The 22,644-nt window shown below is 43.0% G+C and overlaps 1 protein-coding gene across 2 annotated transcripts; it reads right to left on the reverse strand.

The window, feature by feature from the left end:
* Positions 1 to 989: 989 nt before the first annotated feature.
* CFAP53 (cilia and flagella associated protein 53) lies at positions 990 to 18,916 on the reverse strand. 2 transcript variants are annotated; one of them, XM_082497531.1, is made up of 8 exons: positions 18,844 to 18,916; positions 17,507 to 17,683; positions 15,305 to 15,478; positions 8,413 to 8,716; positions 4,740 to 4,958; positions 3,535 to 3,751; positions 2,919 to 3,021; positions 990 to 1,434 (listed from the first exon to the last, which is right to left on the reverse strand). In XM_082497531.1, the coding sequence occupies exons 2-8, from the start codon at positions 17,566 to 17,568 to the stop codon at positions 1,197 to 1,199; spliced, it is 1,317 nt and encodes a 438-aa protein (XP_082353657.1). In that variant the 5' UTR covers positions 17,569 to 17,683; positions 18,844 to 18,916; the 3' UTR covers positions 990 to 1,196. The 2 variants fall into 2 exon arrangements, with proteins under 2 accessions (XP_082353657.1, XP_082353656.1); XM_082497530.1 differs by having other exon boundaries at positions 17,454 to 17,683; positions 18,844 to 18,910.
* Positions 18,917 to 22,644: the final 3,728 nt, after the last annotated feature.

The raw sequence follows: 22,644 nt of genomic DNA on the forward strand, positions 1-22,644 counted from the left end.
ATGAAGTGCTTAGTGAGGGATGGAAGTCGGAAAAGAAAAGGGTAGAAAAGCAGGGGCTGGAGGAAAGATGGTAGAAGCTGAAGAAGGAGAGAGAAACATCTGCCGATAAGCAGCAGCAAAGGCCCAAATGGAAAAATGTGAGAAGATAATGCATTTCCAAAAGCCACAATGTCTATGAGTGTGGATATGAAGTTCTAAATGGATTCTTCACTTTCCTCCTCTGAAAAGCAGAGAGGAAAAAGTAATGAAATACATACCAGGGAGCTGGTCACAGGCAAAGCCATGGGGAGAAGCTGGATTGCTCCCACCTGTCCTCCCAGTGCCACCCACTGCTCCTCCTGCACAAAGGGCAATCTGGCCATTAACATGGGGGGCTGAGAAAGCAGTGAGGAGGTCTCCCCTTCTCCCCACTGCCAAAAACCCTTCCGAGCCCTTCCTGCTGACATCTGACCATTTTTTGTATTGCTCTGTCTTAAAATATTGTTGGTGCTCCAGCCCCCCTCCTCCCCCCCTCATTCTGTGTGTTCAGACTATGGCATTGGTGGCAATCCAAGGCAGTCCAAAGAGGCAAAGTTGTCATCAAAATGATAACTACCCTTTTTTTGCAAGAAAAGGATTACTTCAATCCTGCACAAGTAAATCTGTCCAAGCAGAGGTCTCACAGACTAGCTTTGGGACGGTGATATTCCACAGATATATCAGAATATATGCAGAGCAACATCAGGTCTTTACTGTCTAGCCCATAGTAAAATAGATTCGTAGTTTTATATTTAACAAGGAAAATTAAGATGAGTCACCAGGTACTTTTTGTCTAAATACAAAAAAAAAGGTTTTGCAAATATTTGCAGTTTGAAAGGCATTTTAATAAAAGTTTGCTGAAACCCTTCTACAGAGTTTTCTTCTTGCAGATTTTAAGGAATGCCTACGTATCATTCACGTCATAGTAAGACATTAGTACACTGCAGAGAACATACAGTATTCTCGTACTAAAATGTCAAATGTTTTGATTTGGATCAGTTGTTTTGTCAAAGAAAATCCAATGGGGAAAAAAATATCCTTTAAAAATCCCATGTTTCTTGTATTTGCCAGTTAAATATTTTGAGCATCACAGCAGACAGGAGTTCGCTAACTCGAGTCAGTTATAAACACCCTTAGAAAACATTTTTTTAAGGCAACCAAGTAAGCTAAAAAAATCATCATAAATTATTTGCTTGTAAGTTAGACATTAGTTTTCTTCTCAAAGGGTGGGGTTTTGCTAGTTTCTCACAAGGCCTTGACAGAATGTCCTGTACCCTTTCTTGGTAAGCTTTCTCCGCTGCTAGACCTGATTCGTATTCTCGCTGCTTCTCTTCTTCCTCAGCATCACGGGCCTGTTGCTGATAGGCAATTTGAGCCCTGAGTTGCTCCTGGTATTCTTTTGCTTCTTTTACTTTTCTGGAAATGACATATGAATAGCTTATTTAGGAAGTGCAGGTAAAATAATAAACAACTTTTTTATTATTATTATTATTATTTAATCTGTTAGCATGCAACCTTAGACTGAAGAACCACTCAAAACTCCTTTTAGGCATTAAGAATAACTACCACTCTATTAACCAAATGCGACATGTTAACCTTACGTTCTTCGGACAATTAATTCCATTCTGCTGTGTGTTATAAAGCAGATTGCAAAATCAGTGCTTAATTAAAAACAAAACAAAAAAAAGAGTAAGAACAACCTCTTGTAATCAGCATGCCTTCCTTGCCCCTCACAGTGGCGGTGAGAGGACAGAGAATGAGAGTGTCAGGTCGCAGTCCTTTCCTAGCTCAGACTCATTGCTGCAGCAGCCGTCCACCCCATCTCCACTCCCTCAGGTCTGAAGATAACAAGTTACTGCCAATGGGGAAGGCAGAGTGCAGGCTCCTGCTGTGGCATTGTACTGATATTCTAGGAAATAGCTGTCAGAAGAAATCGTTCTTCCAACTCTACCTCAAGACATATATTACTTTCGCTACCCTCTGGAGAAGCAGTGGAAGTCTACCTACTCGTTCAGGCACTTCTGGAGCAGGAGTCACACAGACTCACACAGATACTTAAAATGCCAACAGTCTAGTCAAGACTTGCGCACTAATGCGACGCAGTTGAACCGCAAACACTTACTGACACCACTGAATGCATCTTTGCTAAGTGAAGCATATCCAAAATGAAGCCCGGCATGTTTCCTTCAGAAGGGTGAGATTTCTGCCATAGCCAAGACATCGTTACCAGTGAAGCCATCAGAGAACACAACTGATACTGGCTCGGGAAGGAGCTACTCGGTTACCTCCCATGGAGAAAGGGCTGCAGTACAAAAGGGAAATCGAGTACATGAAATAAGGCCCTTTGCCCTGGGCTTTGCATGACACCCAGAGGAACATTTCAGCTACTGCGTATAACTATTCTCATCCCGAGCAACTGCAAGGTAAGGAGAACTCGGTGCAGCTGGGTTACGAGCAGTAGTCTGGTATTTTGGCGGCTGACTATATGATTGTTTAAAGGATGTGAGTGGGTGGAGTTTAGCAATAAGCCTGAACACACTAGTTCTCCTAGGTAAGTAACGAACTAACCTTTCATTAACCCTCCTCCCCAAACTACTGCCACTCCTAATAACAGCTCAGACTATGAAGGGATGTATTTAATAAACATGATGGATGTAAGTCACATGATCGTCCAAAAAGACCAAAACAAGGATATGTAATGAAACACTATTATTTGTATGAAAAGATCAGAATTAGCGATTTAATACCAACTGCAATGTAACAGGGCTGCTATTGAGCCTGTCTGACGAGAAAAAAGCCCACCCAGTGCTCATTTTCAGATAACTAAGAGAATTAGCCTGCTCACAAGTGTAAGAGATTGATCTGCAATGAAATGAACCAATGGCATAAAAGAAAAATACCTTGCATATTTTTCTTCTTCGATGTGCTTGAGTTCTGTGATTGCTTCAGCTAATAACTTCCTCTCTTGAGCGAGTTCTTCCTGCTCCTTTGCATTTCTCTGCACTGAAAAAACACAACAACAAAAAGAACAACCCAAACAACTTTTAGAAGATAAAAGCACTGCTAAGCTTGAAGGGACAGCAAGGCTGTATTCCAGCCAAGCAGCCTAAATAGCAAGCCTGGGTTTTAATGCTTCTGAAGAAGCACACAAACAATGGCAAGTGTATTCTCAGCTTATTTCATTTTCATCCACTTAGAGTAGAAAAGATTTCACATTCCGAGCTTCATAATAACAACATAATTAATAATAATGATTGCTTGCTCATGCAATCCTTACTTTACTAGGCTTTGCTCTGGTGACAGCAATGGGAAATTAGCATACTGAATGCCTGTAGGAGTGAAGTTTCAGAAGCAGATTCAGAGACAGTAGCATTGTTGTCCACTCAACCATACAGCCTGTGCATGCTGGGCCAGATGGGCTTCCCAAAAACAGCGTGTTGTACTCCCTCTGCCTTTGCCAAGACTTGCATTCATGCAGTAGGTCTGGTGCGCAGACAGCGAGCTGTTATTACTTACCTTTCTCCTCCATCTGCAGTTGTCTTGTATCCAGGACATCTTTCAGTAGCTGCTTTCTAGCCTCCTTTTCTAATCGCATTTGCTCAGCCTTCTTGGCCCAAACCTTTGCGATCTCTTCATCTAGGAGCTTGTCCACTTCTTTTTCTCGCTGTTTCTCCTCCTCCAGCTGTTGAGCCAGGTGTGCCAGGTAAGTCTGTTGCTCCTTGAACAGCTCTTGCTGCAAACACACAGACATTAGCAGATCTGAGTAAAGGAGTTCAAAAAAGCCTTTCAAAACGTGAAGAGAAGTGGTTGTTTGCAGCCAGTGTGGGAACTGGGAGCCCGGAGCTCCATTCCAAACCTGGTTATGGGAGAGAGCTGTGTAGAATCTTCTTCCTGGCCGGTTGGCGGTGCCTGGACAACAGCATAAGAGCAGAACAAGTACAGAGTGATCCCTTCCCCCATAGCAGCTCAGCTGCCTACAACACAGACATTTTACAAGCTTGCTACAGCAGACCAGGCTACTCCACCATCACCTGCATTAGAAGCCTTGGGATCAAACAAATACAATAATTAATAATAAATATCACCTCCTGTAATTTTGTGCCAAGGTCTAACTGAGTTTATACAGCTTTCCTAACGTACAGGAGCTCCTAAATACCTTGAGCATAATAACGAACGCAGCTCCCTGCTCGCTCTTAAAGTTACCTTGAGACATGTTTTCACCCTGAAGTTGGTCCTTGTTTTAAAATTAGGAATGACAGACACATCCACTGTTTCATGGCATCTCCAAGACATTTAATGTGAGGTTTTGCATCTATATATCCAGCTATTAAAGATTTAAACTGTTTCTTAGTATTAATGAATTAGAATCAGTTAAATATTTACTTTCCTCTGCAGTTACAAATATTTAATAAATCAGGTCCATGAAACAAAAAATATTTTTCTAACCTCGGTTACGTCTTTTGTGTAGCCTGGTAGCCTTGCTGATTGCAAAGCACGCTTTAAAGTACTCGCTGTTGTTTTACTAGATAATGGGCTTCTTCAGAGAAGCAGAGTGCTGGCAGGAGGAGAGGCAACAGGCTACGCAACAAAAGAATCAACTTGTTCAGGAAAAAGCACTTGTGCCTGATCTCATTTATACTGTGCAGTTCACCAAGGGCCATAAAATTAGTCTAGATGAGGTATTGCCCCACAACTTCACAATGAACAGCTCTAGGCCTTACTTTTCTTTTTGTTTTCTCCTCAGTGTCCTCCTGGGGTTCCTGAAGAGATTTTTCCAAGATCTTCATCTCTAGGGCAAGTTCACCTTGTTTTTCTTCATTAAGACGCTTCTGCTTGTCCTGTGCTGCGCTGAGCAACATATCCCTGCGTTCCCTCTGTTTCTGTAGTTTCTCCATCTGAAGTTGTTCATTTTCTAGCTTAAGCTGTTGCTGCTGTTCTTCCTACAATGGTAAAAATAGCCAGCTTGTAAAACCATTGCATAACTTCAAATTAAGTGATGGCTAGAATGAGTTTAATTGGAACATTGAAGAGCAAAGCATTAAAGCCTTTCTTGCTGACATTAGAGAATTCGTGTCATCCATTAGACCTGTTAAAGCATGAACATTTTAGCATATCGTCCATTAAAATTCAAGATTTTTCTCTTTAATTATCACATGCACTTCAATACCAAAACACTGGAATGCCTGATGTTCTCCAAATATTTCAAGCGGAGAGACGGCGTCATCTCTTTAGAGAAATCAATATCATTGCAGCACACACGATCTATATCCCAGCCTTTACACGCAGCCATAACTACTAACCAACAACAGAGCCATGTTTTTCTCCTGTTTCTGCATATAATATCTGTCCTGTGTCTGCGCTGGATGTTCAGAGCACTGCATCTCTAGTGGACGTAAGGTTGCACAAAGTAAGTAATTGGATCCTTATATGCTGATGAGCAGTTACTGAATTTCCATGGCTTCAAACCATTCCACTTTATATTGGAAAGAACAGAAAAATTGACAATAAAGCTGAGTTCTCTAAGAAAGAAACAATGGAAAATAGCAAACGCATATTCAAGATCAAACAGGTATATGTATATTCAAGATTATTTAGCAAAAAAAAAAAAAAGTCCCAAAGTAGCATCAATGAATTAGCATAATTCCTGAACATCCTGCATTTGAATAAGTTTACAAGCACAACTGCACTCAAACATAGTCATAAAACAGTACGTGGCCATCATTAACTTATCTACAGATCTCAGAAACAATGCCTCAGTAGTCTTGAAAGTATGCAGGTTTTGGTTAACATGTTTTTAAATTAAATGTGCATAAATATTCATAATGTGAATAAATATTCTAACATGCATCATCAGGGTTGCCATAAGCAATGTGTCTAATCTTCTGCATACGGAAGTACAAGCTGCACTTCCTAAGGAACATAACTTGTTACGCTGGCCATAAAGCACCCACTGATTCCTGCCGTGTTTCCAAGCCAAAGCTGACTTTGCTATTTGCCTGAATTGTCAAATTCACTTTCAGAAGCTGGCAAAACAGCTCTGAAACTCAGTATATAGTATTTGAGCCACATAAGTAATCTAAAAATCTTTGAACAGTAAGACAGAAAGAAAGCGGAAATAGTTAGCAGTCTAATGGGCAAGTTGGCGCCTGTCTCAGGCTGAATTATGATGTTGTGAAGTTGTATAAAAGTAGCCCAGGATGGGAACCATGGTGCTTAGTCTATGAAAGTTTATACGATGGGGTAACACAACATTGCAAATGCACAAAGAAATTGTTACCAACAATTCATCTGCAAGCCAGGACCAAAGTGTTATGGCAGAAACTTGTCTAGCACTTGTGAGACTACAGCAAGAATAACAAGGTTTCCATCATCATCTCAAGAAATCACAACTCTAATGGAGAGAAAAGACAGAGGGGGAGGAAGGCATCTAATCTAGGTAATGTAGCTAATGCAAAAATTGCTGTCCCTGTTTTGTCATCCAGCCTGAGATATCTTGATGCACACTGATGGTCTATTGTGGCAAAGGTGCAAGTTTTGCTTCACTAAATAATTTTATTTCCATTGCAACAACCAGAAGAAACCGTTATACACAGAGACACTGACCTGTCCACAATGTGTCCTTCACCCAGATGAAACCCCTGATCGTTACAGGCTACCAACTCCTGCACTGAGAAACTTGTAATGAGGCCACCCGTCACATCCCTCTTCTGCTGAAGAAGGATTACACCCCATTTTCAATACAGAAACTCTCCTTTATGGACCCTTTGAAGAAAGTCTTTTTTCAGACACTAAACCAGTTTCCAGAAATTTATCTCCTTGACAGAGCCCAAGGCAGCTGTCTTCAGGGGAAGCTACAAAGTCTGCTATTCTAATAGCATTTTTCTGAAAAGGCCAGTTAAGTAGAAGTGTTCTTTGCCTGGGAGGTTTGGCAGTATCTTAAAAGTTGTTACAAGAAAATTATTTTATTCTGAGTGCTTTTAAATAAGCGAAACATTACAGTCTAGACAGGAATAAGGACTTTACCGTTTTACAGCCAGGATTTTCAGAGCTTTAGATTCATTATTGTCATTATTTTTAAAAAGCAGCGGAGTACATATCTTGCCAACATCAGCTTCCAGTGCCTAACAGAGTAACCGATGATCAATCACTACATGTAAACAGCTGCAAAATGAAGACCAAGTCTGAACTAAGTAGTCTCCCATAAGTCACAAAGTCGACACAGAATGCTGTGAACTAGCAAGCCTCACTAAAGCCAGCACAACTACAGCAAGCCCACATCCGGCAGAGATGGGGGGCTGGAGGGAAGAGGGCAGTGGTCAGAAAAGTTGGGTAAGGCAGCCAAACACCTCCCGCAACGTAGCGCCCAACAGCAGCCAGCACTAACAGGCGAGAGGGCTTAGGCACTGCTTGTTTATCTGTTAAAAAAATATATAAAACAATGGATGTAGATACTGAAATTCAGTCAGCTGGGGCATAAGCAGTTGGGATTTCTCATATAAATGTGTCTCCTCATGTACATGGCAGGGTCCTGAGTGCACCAACAGGCTCTGCAACCTCCCCGCAGGAGCTTGGCTGCCTGCGCTCGCAGCCAGCCCCGACATGAGCCACGGATCAGAGAGCTGGGAAGGAGTGGTGCGAGAAAGGGCTGAGAGGAGTCACTTGGGAGCTGCAGCTGGGCTCAGACTCTCACCTTTGTGCCTACGTGAGCTATGCTGCAGGTACGTCTGTGCCTGAGGTCGATCCTGACCCAGCCCTGCTGATTTCACTTCCTGGTTTCATCTTGGCCATCATCACTACAGACCTGTTGAGCAGTTTGGACTGTTAGATGACCTCGGTTACTATCAGCAGACCTGCCCTGCTCTGTTCCTTTGGGTACTGTGGGACTCTTGTCGGCAAGGACAGTGTGCCTGCCTGGCCTGCTGTCACCCTCAGCTCCTGGCTCGCCTTCCCTTCTGGGAGCGGCGCACTCTTGCTGCTTCCTCCCAGTGCACTTAGCGTGATGATTAAACGTGTGTATCATGGTCTGAGATCTGGTGTTATGCATTACAGCTGGGACGCAAGACTCTAGCTGTCCTGCAGGAAACTGGAAATCAGAAAATTGCAAAGATGTCTGGCAAAAGCTTAAAAACATTTCCATTTTCCACAAAGGCTCTGAGAGGCTTTGAATGCCAAAATCCTTTACAACTCTAAGTTTCAAAAGATGTATATCCCTCTGTAAACAGGAATACATTTGCCACAGCTCTGGAAAAGAGGCTTAGCATAATAGGACAGTCTCACATACTAATGGAATCAGTGAAGATACAAATAAGGTATGGATTAATCTAAATGTCTAGTAAGCCTATCATTAGGAAGGCCTTATACAGAACCCTGAATTGAGAATGACATGGAAATTACCAGCAATCGAGCCTCTTCTTCCTTCAGCCGCTTCGCCTCCTCTTTGTGAGCACTGAGCACTGCTACCTGGGCACTGAGCACATTCAGGACTTCCCGATTCTGTTCTGCTGATTTCTGCATCTCCGCCGCCTCCCGCTTTTCCTTAGCCAGCCTGTCCTCTTCCCAAAGCTCTGCAAACATCTGCTCCTCCTTCTTTTCTTGCTTTTTCAGTTCCTCCTTCAGAGCTAGCTGGGCCAGCCGGTCTTCACACAATTCTTTCTGATGCTTCTTCATCCACTGTATGCGAAGCTCCTCACATTGTTCTCTGAAAGACAACATAAAAATTAAAAAAAAAAAAAAGTCTCAAAATAATAAGCAAGTCTGGAGGTGTGTGATGGATGAAGGCTCCCAGCTCACAACTACTTGGAGGACTACAGCTCAGGATGCCAAGTTCTACACCTGGTCTGACCCTGACTCCTTGGGAGGCCTAAGCAATCACAGAGAGCCTGATTTGATGGAGATTTTAACATTAATGAGTTGAAAAGCAGGTCCTATATTTGCATTTGTAAAAAAAAAATATATATGTATACATAAACAATACAGTAATAATTTATACATACAATGTGTATTTATAGATAATGACTATATTAATATATGTATATATGTATTTGGAACATGCCTTGTGTGCGGTTTTATATATATAATTTTTTTAACATATAAAACACATGCACACTACGCTTGTTCAAATGTGTAGGTTGCTTTTTATTCAAATGAAGTCTTAGAATAGTTTACTAGTCACTTGAAAGCTCATTCATATTCAGAAAATACTCTCAGAGCGGAAATTTAGGTTACACAGTAGAACAGGAACCACTAGAAATATTAATTTTTTTAATTAAGTTTTGTAGGATAATTCAGTAAAGTTGCAATAAAAGTCTGGAGAAGTTAGAAAGTCAAACAAGTAATGCAGCTTTCAATTTTTATTTACCAACTGCAACTGAGCTGCATATAAGCAGATGTTTATCTTCAGTTGAAGAACACGCGACTATTTACAGATTCTGCTTTTATTTTTGCAAACAAAGCACTACTGAGATCAACATATGCTATCAAACAATATTTAGTTGAACAATATACAAGCATTTTAATTCTGTTCTATAACCAGGACACAGATTTTTGTAAAATCAAAATGTGAAACCAGCAGACAACGGTGAAGATCTACAAGTGTTAAGGATCTATAAGCCATAAGGATGTGAGATAGACACACATGAATGCTGTGACCTAAAAAGTTATCTCCTAATTTCATGCTGAATGAAACCATCTTCTACAGATTATTGCAATGCTATTTAGAAATTCATAACAGACATCATATCATTGACTGAATCTTGAACCACTACATGACAGTAGTAGTTACCTGTACAGTGTGAAATACTGTTACTTTAAACAATGTTTAGCTGACAATCCTGTGTAGCAAAAATATTAAATATTCTTCAAGCAATTATGTCATAGTACTATCAGTCTCCACATCAGGATAGTTATTTAATTTTCATAAATACAGGGATGAAACCAAATCTGAATGAATTCCATTGCCTAAGACTTTTCTTTTTTTTAACTTCAAAGGAAAATGAAGTTTGCCAGCACTAAAGATAGATATTTGGTGTTTTGCTTTTTCACGGTCTGTGGCTCTGCTAAGGATCTGTCTTTGGAAAGTCTTCCTTTTTCTAAGCGATTGCTATATCCAACATAGCTGCTGTCTCCATCTAAACCCACACCTATATTCCCTGACCTGGGTTTCGGGTACAGAATTAATAGGAGCATTATTCTCAGTCTGGAGCCATGGGTTCATGCCTCCATGGAGGCTACAGAAATGACGCAAATTTGGCCTCTCCCTGAGGTCAGTTGCTATATCCACTGGCCGTGAGGCAAACAGGATGCAACTGGTGGTCTATAACTTATTTCTGCCCTAAAACTAGCAAGATTACTCTACAGAATAATGGCTTCTTTATTGACATGGGTCCTTCGTCACCTCCCACTAACAAGTACAGAATGAGCACAGCTCCTGGTATCACTGATATGTAGTTGAGGTAACTACCAGCGCGTAATAATTATGTGTTGGCTTACAAGATCTTACAAAGCTTTGCCAATAAAACTCCATGGTAAGCCAGCCTAATAAAAATTACTTAGGGCTTATAAACCACAAAGAGCATTTCCCCAAATAGCCCTCCTCCAGTTCAGAACCAGCTGAACAAGCTGGTGACAGACAAAAAAAGTGATAGTGCTGAAAGCCAGCCTGACCCTGTTCTCAGTGCCACGGTGAGAGCCATCCAACCAGTCAAACTTACAGTGGAGCGCTGCAAAATCAGAGTTGTGACTGCAGAAGGGAAGAAGGATTGCTACACCTCGCTCTTCCTTGGTGCTGCAGGAGTGAGATACAGCCAAAGAACACAATCCATGACCTGCAATTTCAGGCAGAAGCAGAGGTCTCACCACATTTTCTTCCTGTCGGCATTTATTTTTTGCTGCCTTGCATTTCAGCTGTAAGCTTCTGGGGCTTGGGGCACCTTTCTTCATCCTCTATTTGTAAAGTACTAATGCCACAGAACCTGTGGTGAAAGGTGCTAAGCACTATACACAAACAATAAATGGGAGGGCAGCACCATGAAAACGAAATTCCCATTTTGCTTGATATCCAGAAGGTATTTCTAACCTCTTAACTGGTCCTGATTGAGAAGAAACAACATTAATCTGTCAAGTCCCCTTTCATCAACAGAAAGTCTCTATAAAATAAAACCTCGCACACTTAGCACTTTCCTTCCCCAAACATGCCGCATCCTCTAAGTAAACGTTGAGTTCTTCCCCGAGAGCTGGGCTTTCATCCTCTAAAGGAGAAACTGTCCCTGCAGTGAGGAACCATCCTCATCTCAGCTTCAGAAGAAAAGGGTGAGGAAATACAGAAGGGAAGGAGCAGACAGCTGGTTTCCCTCTTGTGCAAGACGGGAACCCTCTGACCACTGGTTGTCCCAACAACGAAAGCAGTGAGCAGCATAGCAACAGTCATGCTGTGCGCCACAGCACACTCCAAGAGGTGCCTTTGCCTTCAAGCAGGTCAAGAAATGCACTACCTCATTGCCGATTTTCTTACATTTTAACACTAGGATCTATCTTCCAGCTTGTGGATAGGAGTTAGTGGTGATTACAGACTACAGTACTAATTAGCATTCATGGAAAAACATATTTCTCAAATGTTCTGAGGGAAACAAGCCATTATTAAGATTTGAAATCATACACCATTAGAAATAACTGTATTACCTTAACACAATGGGTTCAAAGTTCTGTCAGCAGTGAAGGAACAAAGAATTAGTTATTCTTTTTCATTATTATAACCTAATCTGAATTTAATTGAATTCTCGGAGGGGAAGAGAAGTTAAATAAAAGTTCAGCATGGTTCAAATTTTAATATAAAATAACCCCGTAATTGCTTGATTTCATCAAAATAATTCCTTCAAAGCAGCTTTTACAGCAACCTATAAACATCTGCTCCCCCAGATGGCTGGTTTTCTTCCTCACTTTGCTATCCTAAGCTTCTTAACATTAAAATTGTGCCTGTATGTAGCCACTTTCCAAAGACGCAATCTGCACTTGTTCCACTGCCCCCCCTGTTACTTATTCATTTTATAGCTGCAGTACAATGTTGCTGTGATAACAACATTCTCTGTATGGATGCTTCTGATGTTATCACAGGAAAGAGGATGTAATATGTGTTTTATGCAAATTTTAAGACATCACAATTTTCTTTAAAGATCCCAATGATGAACACAGCCCTCAGGCTAAAACTGGCTGAGTATCTTTTCATACAAGTTGTAGCCCTTCATGAAAATGAATTCCAGCGGTGCTCCAAGGACTGTGCCCTCTGTCATCTCCTGACGAAGAACTCTTTCTGGCTAACATCACTGCTGAGAAGCTGTCAAATCTATACCCTCAGGCTACAGCTCCAAACGCAGCCCACATGGCTGATAAAAGTATCTTTTAGTACTCTGGAATATAGTGCTGTGCACTATAGGTGATACTATAGCTCAGGTTTGAGAATCTATACCTGCAAAAGAGTGGAGCACCTTGCTTGAAAAGAAATATAAAGAAGTCTGTACAAGGTTTCAGAAAGATATTCAAAATAGTTGTAAGTTCGCAGACAAAGAGAAACAGAAAACAATGTGTATATCCACCTGTTACTGAAATAACCTCCCAGGGCTCCTCTGGGTTTGCCCTAGAGCAACAGTCTCCAAAGTGGGGTGTGCAAGACAATCCATCGGGGTGTGGGTGGAAAATGTGTTTTGTACCATTAATAAATAACATTAAAAATAATAATAGCTTTATTTCTTCTTTACTTCACTCTCCTATAATTTTTCTTTTTGCGTATGTTTTATAATGTACATAATACACTTCTACAGTTGTATAAGTATATAATTTATAAATAGGTAAACCTATTGGGGGGAGTGCTAAAAATCTGTTTTACTTATAGGGTTGCACAATCAAAAAGGTTTGGAGACCACTACCCTAGAGAACAGGTTGTGACACAATTACAGATTTCTGGTTGTGGATTTGCAGTAAGTGTTGGTCTCCTGAGCAGCAAAGCCTGCTCCCAGATCTCTGCACCAGCCAGGAGGAAGAGTAACAGCTAACAGCGGGGGAAGAACAGATTTGGGGCTACTTAAAGAAGACAAATACATGCAGATTCAGATATTAGAAGTCACTAATCTAATCTGAATCGGTCACCACAGTAGAGACTTCCTTTCTCACTGGAAAAGGACAGAGAAGAAAAGACTTCAAAATATTAGTAAGCATATACATGAAGAAAGGTATCTGTCTTTCAAAGGAGAGATCAACAGACAAGGTGAACTGTTGTCAGCCGGTGTTATTAAAGTTTTGGGGTTTTATGAAGACCTTAATTTAAAAGGAGAAAGAGACAGAGCTAGAGGAATGGGAGGGACGAACTGACAATGAAAACGTATTTCCATTCCATCAGGACATCAGTCAAAGAGAAGGACACTGTGCACTGTAGGATGAAGATTCATTTGCTGAGATACTCAAAGATTGCCACTTACAACAACTGTGAAGAAAGATGATTTCACTGCCTCTAAATCCTCTGAAAAACTGCAGCCAGAAGAATACCACCTAGTAAAGCTCCAGCAACAGTTTTTAATGGGATACTATGTGGCATGAATATTGCTTAGATCCAAGGGAAAAGATCCTGGGAAAGGTAGAAGGGTGATGGGAATGACTCCATGAGACTGAGTGAATCATGTATCAATAGGGTTCTGCTGGGAGGAAAGAGGACTTGAGACATAAAGACAGGCACCTGCAACATGAAAGTCCAAGTATGTATCACCAGATGATGAGATTCACTACTGGGATTAATTTTACAATTAAAATGTCTAAAATTAGGCATCTAAACAGGAATCTACATGTGAGCTAAGTTCCCATTCTGATCAATGGGAACTTAATCAATGTGGTTAGTGGAGGCTAGGGGGCAGTTCAGTTGGCAGACCAGTATATGCCTACTTTAGGATGACATTAGGTTCCTTTAACTGTCCTGATGTCAATGAAAAAATCCTAAGTAGAACAGGATTTCAGATTCCCAGCGAATAAAAAGATACCGACATTCAGATACCTACCTTTAGGTGTCTAAATCGCAAGCTGAATCCCTTCTCCTTGGCATGTAAGACAAGCTACAAGTACAAAATAAAAGGCACTCCAGCAGTGTTTTGTTCCTCTAAACAATTTTAAAGGTGAATTTCAACCACTTTGAGTGTGGGTAAGGAACAAAACTAGAAAGTGTGAATTGCGAGGGCCATATTTTAAAGCCAGCATGCAAATTTAGAAGCGCATACACTGCCTTAACGCCTGTCTCAGTCAATGAACGCCACATTTAAGAAACCAACGTTTATCTGTGAAATTACTTAATTAGAGTTTATACAGAAGTGAAAGCAAGAGTTGATTTTTATCCCTAGCCTCTGCACACTGAGAAGCAGGTGGTGTGGATTTCCATAGTGCTGTGGGAGACTGGGAAGAGACACTTCAAATGATTACAGTGAAATTACATTAATATTATTTTCATCCTTTCCTTTGAAAACCAGATTTCCAAGAACTGAACAAGTCAGATGTCATGCCAAGGCCTCAGGGCCTGAGAAGCACCTACAAATCTTAATGACTTCAAAAGATGCTGCTAAGCTCAGCATCCAGGAAGATTTGGCACAGACCTCGAGGTCGCATTAAAACCTTAGCTTGAAAAGTACACAATAAATAAAACACTGTCTTTTTGGACAATCTTAACTTTTTAAGGGTCTTCAATGTATTAGCTTAATAAGCGCTATTTAGGCCAAATTAACTTTCCGTGAACCCTTTTCACTCCAGTAATAGAAAGCTGAAATAGAACTATATGCCAGAACAAAGAATTACAAAAGGAGCTGATTTGGCAGGTGAAAATGCAGGGATGCTCACACAGGACAAGGATTTTGGCATTACAGTTGGAAGAATGTTTTCATTGTATCTCAACACTTAAATCACATAATGGAGACAGAACGGTTCTCTGCACCTGTTGCTTTCATCTCTACTAATGAATTTTTTTTCCTCACAGAGTTTACTGAGCATTACAGCATCACCAGTTTGGATTTCTGATCTTTAGAGGCTGCACCCCTTCACTGAAAGTCAGAAAAAGACTATATTCTGCTCCACTGCACGCAGTATAGCTGAGGCCTTTCAACTTCTGGCAAAGCTCATACACCTCTATCCAAACCACCTTAATTTTTTTTTTGTTTTATCATTTCAATCGCATTCATCTTTCCTTCCTCAGTTTATTATTGTCACCTTCTTGTTAAATTGCCTCCTTGTATTTATTTAACCCAAATTCTATTTTGTAGCATACCTGAATTGCTGCTCTCGTTTTTCAGCCACCAGTTGTTGTCTTTCTTTTTCTCTCTTCTCTCTCAGTAATTTTGCTCGCTCCTTCATCTTTCCGTGTTTCTCCTGTAACGTTTCTTCAAGTGCCTCCATCTCAGCGAAGTACCTACTTTCCTCTGCCTCCAGAAGCTCACGAAGCCTGTAATGAAAACATTTAAATAAAAGCTAAAACAATCCTTCCATTGAATGATAAAGTTTTAGTTTATTTGTTGGAAGCGCAAAATGGGTACTGGGCTCCTTTCAACACTTCTTGCAAATGCCAAAGAAGGGAGCATCAAATTTTAACTCAGGGATCATTCCTGTTGTGCCCATGGAGGGAATCTTACAGCACAACGGGAGGGATTCTGTCCTGGCAGGATTTAAGCTCCTTATCTTACAAACCCATTTCCAATTCTGCTTTACAACTTCAGTCCCCCGTTAAACAAACTCTTATAATTGCAGGCTACATTTGTCACCAGTTGATACAAATTTGCTCTTGTACTATTGTTATTCTTCAGCATAATCCCTCCCTGGTATTTACTACCCTTCTCTACACATCTATAATTGTATCTTCTCTCAAACTACCTTTTGTTATTTTAGCATCACTCCGTACACCACTTCATTCTGAAAGATCTTTGATAAGAAAATTATGACAAATTGGCAATTTTTAAACACACCGCCATTTATGTCTCTATTAATCCTAGCAGTAACAAACCTAGGACTAAGAAATCCAGGAACTCACTAATTCCAGCCCAAATGCTACAGCAGTCTCTGAGAAATCACCCTCACTTTCATGCAACGGGATGCACGAGCAATAGTGCTATGGACCTACACTGGCACTCCTGGTGGGAGTTATGGCAGCAAAGCCAAAGACTGACTAATTCTGGAAACTGAGTTGCGCCCTCTTCACCACACGCTGAGCCGAATCTCTTTGCATAGGGCTCTTAAGCAGCTAAAAAAAAAAAAAAAAAAAAACCAAACCCCATGAAGTTCAACAAAATTCCTGCACCTGGGGAGGAATAACCCCATGCATCGGTACATACTGGGGGCTGACTGACTGGAAAGTGGCTCTGCAGAGGGGGACCTGGGGGTCCTGGCAGACAAGAAGCTGAATTTAAGCCAGCAATGCACCCTTGCGGCAAAGAAGGGCAACAGCATCTCGGGCTGCATGAGGAAGAGTAGTGCCAGCAGGTGAAGGAAGGTGATTCTTCCTCTCACACTGATGAGACTTCATCCGGAGTGCTGGGTCCAGTTCTGGGCTTCCCAGCACAAGGAAAATACAGACCCCAGCGAAGGGCCACTAGATGATTAAGGGACTGGAACATCTCTCTCTCTCCCGTGAGATCTGTGGCTATTCAGCCTGGAGAAGAAAAGGTTCGGGGGCTCTTATCAACATAAATAAATACCTGAAAGGAGGGAATGCAGAAAAAGAGACAGCTGCTTCTCAGTAATGCCCAGTGACAGGACAAGAGGCAACAGGCACAGGGTAAAAAAAACACTTTTTTTTTTTTTTACTATGAAGGTTGTCAAATACTGGAACAGGTTGCCCACAGAGGTGGCGGAGTTTCCACGTGTGGAGATAAGCAAAACCCAAGTGGACAGTCCTGGGCAACCTGCTCTAGGTGACTGCTTGAGCAGGGGCTTGGACTAGATTCTCTCAGGAGGTTCCTTCCAACCTCAGCTATTCTGTGCAATTGGTGTACAATTCCTGTGAAGACACATCAAACCAAGATACCAAACTGATGACCTTCACAGCTCCAAAGTCACTTAACATGAAAGAGTAACAGAGAAATTAAAATATATGATTTTTTTCTAAGATCAGCAGAGCACAATTCTGTTTTTTACAACAGTAATATGCTTCAACTTTATTATTTTTGAAAGACTTCTGACAAATTTTCATTTCTTTCAACTACCTGTGTCAGAGCATTACTTGTAGGACCTAAACATTAACTTAATGAGGTTGCAATAAAACCCTCAGTTACACCCAACAATTAAGAGCTTCTGACACTTCTGTTCTGACTCTTCGTTCTCTTTAAAAATCAAGCAATGAAAGTGCTATACTACTACTTTTATCTTGCATACACTTAAGTTGAAAATAGTAGGGCAGATATTGGTATTATCTACTTGTTTGCTACCTCTCTCTTCTCTCATCAGTCCCTGCCAGATATTCCCTCATTGTCGCATCCACCTTTCTCTGCGCAGCGCTGTGCAGCCATTTTTGTTCATTGCGTTGCTGCCACTCATGGACATGGCGACAGTGGTTGTGGAGCTTTAAGAAATCAGCATATTCAAGGAGTTCCTGTTCTTTCTGTCTGCGGGCCAAGACAAAATTTTCACTTGTTTGTTCTTTAGGAGGCTTGGCTTTCTGTAAGAGAAAGCATATGTCAGTAGTGAATATATAATCAGTTATTCTGGGTTTTTTTCTGTTTTGTTTTTTTAGTTGAATTGATGATCAGATAAGTACATAAGTACACGTGGGGCTTGTCAGGCCACACCTGGAATACTGTGTATAGCTTTGGTCCCTGCTGCTCAAAAAAAGATGTGGGCAGGCTGGAGAGGGTCCAGAGCAGGGCCACCGAGATAATCCAAGGACTGGGAAACCTGCCACATGAGGAAAGACTGAAAGAACTGGGTTTGTTCAGCCTTGAAAAAAGAAGGCTTAAGGGAGACCTTATCACCACATTCCAATATTTAAAGGGTAGCTACAAAGAAGATGAAGACTCACTTTTTACAAGGAGTCACATGGGAAAGATGAGGGAGTAATGAGTACAAGTTACTCTTGGGGAGATTCTGATTGGACACAAGAGGAAAATTTTTCCACAATGACAACAATCAGCCATGGGAATAATCTCTCCAGGGAAGTGGGGGATTCCCCAACATTGAACATAAGATTCAGCTGGGCAGGATGCTGGGCCATCTTGTCTAGACCATGCTTTTGCCAAGAAAGGTTGGACCAGATGATCCTTGAAGTCCCTTCTAACCTGGGATTCTACAATTCTGTGACAATACCAAATGATGAGAGTTCAAGGTAATTAGGTGTAAATCCCGACAAGCCTTGCCTTGAAGATCACAACACCAAGAGCATGAAATGGTTTCAGGTGCCGGCACTTGTCTGTTGCCCAGCCCACAGCATAAATCTTACCCTATACATCCAAGAGGGTGTTTACAATCCACTTTATGCATACCAAACAAACGGCCTCACCACAGACAACCTGCAGCCGCCTCCCTTTCCAGCGCAGCTCCCCAGGGGTCTATGCACCTCCTCACACTCCACCACACCCCAACTTTTGGCACCCCCTAAAGGAGCGACCTCGCCCCGCACGGGTACAGGCTCCCCGAGGGACGCGCAACGGGTGACGGCGGGGCCTACCAAGGCTGTCTGCCCCCGTAACCCGACCCCGCTCCGCTCCCACCTCCTCTCAGCGGGCCCTGCCCCAAGAGGCGCGCGTTGGGGTGCCCGCCCCGAGGACCCCGCACTGCCTGGAAGCGGAGCGACCTCCACCAGCGCACAGCGTGGTCCCTCACCAGCGCGAAAGAGGACGGGAGAGGCCCGGTCACCTCCCGGTACCACCGCTGAGCCTCCATAACCACAGCCACGCCGCCTGTTGCTATAGCAACCCCACAGCGGCGGAAGTGACTTCATTACGCCGGGGGCGTGCGCAAGCGCAGAAAGGAAGAGTGGGGATGAGGGTGCGGTGCTACGCATGCGCATGCGGGCGGAGGTGGGAGGGGGGGACGTGGGGTTGTCATGGCGGCGTGAGGCGGGCCAGGCCTCTGCCCCGGCCCGCAGCAACCGCGGGGGCTGAGCCCCCGAGGGTGACAGAGCACACAGGGCTCCTCGCTCGTGTAAAGTTACCTCGCTGTGAAGAGGTGGTGACATCTTGTGGGAGCAGAGGTTGTCACCGGTGGGTGCAGGAGTGGAAAGGTTGTGAGTTAATAAGTGCATAAAAGGAAGATTAATGGCGGGAGAGGATTCCCCGTGCCCGCAGGTTGATTGTCGCTGTGTGAACCCCACAGCTCCTTGGTCAGGGCGGGCAGGTAGACGTGGAGGCCTCCCATGGTAGCTGTGCTGCCAAAGGACAGGCTACGGAGCTGCCCGGAATGGAGGAAAATGGGAAATGAAACATTGGCTGTGGATCAGTGATTACTTCAAGTTCATTGGCTCCAAAGAAGTCACAGGAAAAAGCTGTTGCCGAAACTTTGAAGCCCAGGAACACAGATACTGCCACGAACTTTGCTTTCTTGCAGATAATCAAGACTTGGCTGATAACAAGTTGCAAAAATGATGCAGAGGAAGAAAGGTCGATGTTGAGCACTGACTGTAAAGCTTGTTCCATTGCAATTTGCAGCACAATTATTTCTGGTATCGGTGATGGGGTCTTTGCACCATCACACAAAACACAGCATTTCCATACTGTAGTATGTGTTATGCCACTGCGGTAGTGCTTGTACTGGAATCCCTTGCATTTGTTTCAGTAGAGATTTACGCTCTCATCCTGTTGTGACTTACTCTTTGAGATGTTTGGGAGAGGGAAACAACTTCACAGCAGGGAACTGTGGCTTTTCCCCCTGAAAACTCTGGTATTTAAGTGTTGGGAGGGCTGAATTTCTTGGTATATTACAATTTTTCCTAATATTTTATGGGGTGTTTAATGGAAAATGTTGCCTTAATGTTTACACGAAAACACAGGTCAATTTTATGTATAATAAATAAATACAGACAGTATACAAACATGCAGGGCTTCCATCTGTTTGATTTTTAAAAAAAGGGGGGGGTGCGGGGGTGGATCCTCCAATCCCTTTATTAATGTTTTTTTTGTGAAGTCCCTCCACCAGGTATAAAAAGATTTACTCCTGAAAAAGCTAATTTTAGTCCAAAGGTGTTACGGATGTCTTGTGACTTTGAGCTTATTTTATGTTAGTGTTAACTGAAAAAAACAGATTCTCCTTAACTCACGCCAAAGCAGATCCTGGTCACTGCATTGTTCTCCAGGGTTTCCTCCCTGGGGGAATATATATAGGATATAAGTAGCATATGGTCTGTCCTGGGTTTGCTGGCTTGGATTCTCCTTCCTGAAACCTCTCTCTAAGGAACAGCCAAGGAACTTTCCAGGAAAAAGCCCCACTTACAGGTGTCGACAACTGCCCCAAAAGTCAGAGCTTTAGACATGGGCCGAGGTTTTGAACCGCTTGAAATGGAGCGTGGCCCACCACAAAAAGGTATGGAGTCACCTCTCCTTTCTCTCCCCGTTGAGACAGATTGGTGCAAAAATACAGCTCACGTAGCTAAACCCTAATAACGGGTTGATGTGGCTCCTCGGGCTTGATCTGCCTGGGCTCGGCTGCAAGAATACCAATGTCCATTGGCATGAATGGGGGGAAGGACAGCACCATGTGATGAGTTAGAGCAACTTGGCAAACCAGAGCCATTTCATCAAGAGCAAAATCTCCAGTGGGAAAACCCAGCATGGACAGTAGGGTCTTTCTGCTCTTTGAGGAAGTGTGAGAAGTTGATTGGTATCAGCTGATGAACGACTCCCCCTTTACTTTGTACAGAAGAAACCTTTAACTTCTTCCTCTAGAAGAAAAATTAACTCAGTTTGAGGGAACCAATGTCATCCCCACTCCTCAAAAGATAAAAACTATTCCTACAGTGGCTGCCTGTTCTTTTTTGTGGGGGATTGTGGTAGCTTAGCACTTGGGCACACCAGCTCACTTGCTTCGACAGGATCAAAAGTTCTGCCCCCAGAGATGCCCTGGGCTTCCCAGGCTGGAGCTCTGAGAAGTTGCCAGTTCCTCTCTGGTTCTGAATTCCCCAGGGGTTTCCTCACCGGTCACACTCTGGACCGTCTCAGGTTCTTCCGGTCATGCTCCCTTCTAATCCTTCCTGCCAGCGCCTTCAGGCAATCTTCCAAATACTTAGGGAAATCATGACTCCTGTTTTCTGTGTCTTTTGGGTACTTTTATTCTTTTGTTTTTTGAAGGATTTGCTGTTTGCTCAGATCCACATGACTGGCTGAGTCAGAAATAGGGATGGGAGAGTCACACAAACATGCCTCCATTGAGGCGTGAGTTGCGGAGCTCTGAACTTATATTAGCGTACATTAAAAATAGAAGTTAAAAATAAAGCCTTTCCTTCAGCCGTGTGTCACAGCCGGTACCCAGCACCGCATGGCTTGGCGCAGAGCCCCGGCTGTGGCCGGAATGTGCCATTTCCCCCAAGAAAACAGCCTTACATCTTGGCTCTCATCTCTCATTAATCACCTTGGTGATTAATTTCAGTCTGTGCTGGTAGTGAGTTCTGCAGCCTGAGTCCTGCAAACGTTTCATCGTGCAGCTGTAAGCAGGGTCGGCTCTCAGCATTCTTCGGGGTTATCTATAACAAAGCACGTGTTTCTCTCGCAGCCGTGTGTCTCCCCGTGGAATTACACAGCAGCGAGACGCGAGCTTTGAGTGTTGGCGCGTCATTTGGAGACGAGTAATTCTTAATGTTTAATCAACTCTGAGCTTCGTGTGAGGGCTGAGAAATTTTGAGTCGGAGCCCAGGAGTAGCTGGTCAGCTTTCAAATATTAGGAGCTGAAAAGAGATCAGTGAACTTCGTGAGTGAAGAAAGGAGGCAGCTGATGGGACAGGTCTATGTTTTTGGCTTTGGCTGATGGTATCAGCTGCATGCACGGGTCATGCTTGGTTGCTGTGGTTTAAATGTAGAAGTGCAAAGATCAGAGCCCTTCCCCAGACACGTCTGAGCCAGGCGCCGTCACACAAATGGTCTTTTTTACCCCTCACCCACACAACGGAAGGGAGTGGGAGAGAAGATCAGCTGCTCTCCTCTCTCCATGCCCATGGGCAAGTAAAGTAGATGTTCTTCTCCTTTCTTTCTCTCAGCCTTGAAAGACCAAAGACTAACCACGAAAGGGGGACACAGCGTGAAGAAGGGGTGAATAATCCCAGCATGAGAAGATTGTCATGAACACTGACAGTGTATCTTAGGGCTGCCCTGCTAGCAGATTTACACAGTTTGGTGGATCCGGCCATTAAAACTGCACTTATTTCTGAAAAGCTGCCTGCGGTCCTTCCCTACCTCCCTGCCCCAAGAGGTGACCTGCCAGTGCTCTGCTTAGCAAACTTCTCTTTCTCCTCCCTCCATGCTCCAAGTTTCACTGGGAAGATTCTATCCTCCTGCCCAGGCTTGTCGGTACCCAGTGCTGCCAGTATTCCTGTCCCTCTAGAGGCACTGGTTTAAGTCCTATGCTGGACACAGCCTCGATGCCTCATCTGGTTTTAGGTGCCAACCTGTCACTGCTGCCACTGGGATCCAGAGACCA

Source organism: Vanellus vanellus (genome assembly GCF_965231255.1).
Source record: "Vanellus vanellus genome assembly, chromosome: Z".
Taxonomy (NCBI): Eukaryota; Metazoa; Chordata; class Aves; order Charadriiformes; family Charadriidae; genus Vanellus; species Vanellus vanellus.

What these genes read in the sequence shown, in the direction of transcription:
- CFAP53 (XM_082497530.1), bottom strand. Translation starts at nt 18,903, where the DNA reads ATGGAGGCTCAGCGGTGGTACCGGGAGGTGACCGGGCCTCTCCCGTCC. An exon ending in TCCCGTCCTCTTTCGCGCTG is followed by an intron (nt 17,684 to 18,843) that starts GTGAGGGACCAC and finishes TTTCTCTTACAG; the next exon opens with AAAGCCAAGCCTCCTAAAGA. An exon ending in AAGAAGAGGCTCGATTGCTG is followed by an intron (nt 4,959 to 8,412) that starts GTAATTTCCATG and finishes TTACCATTGTAG; the next exon opens with GAAGAACAGCAGCAACAGCT.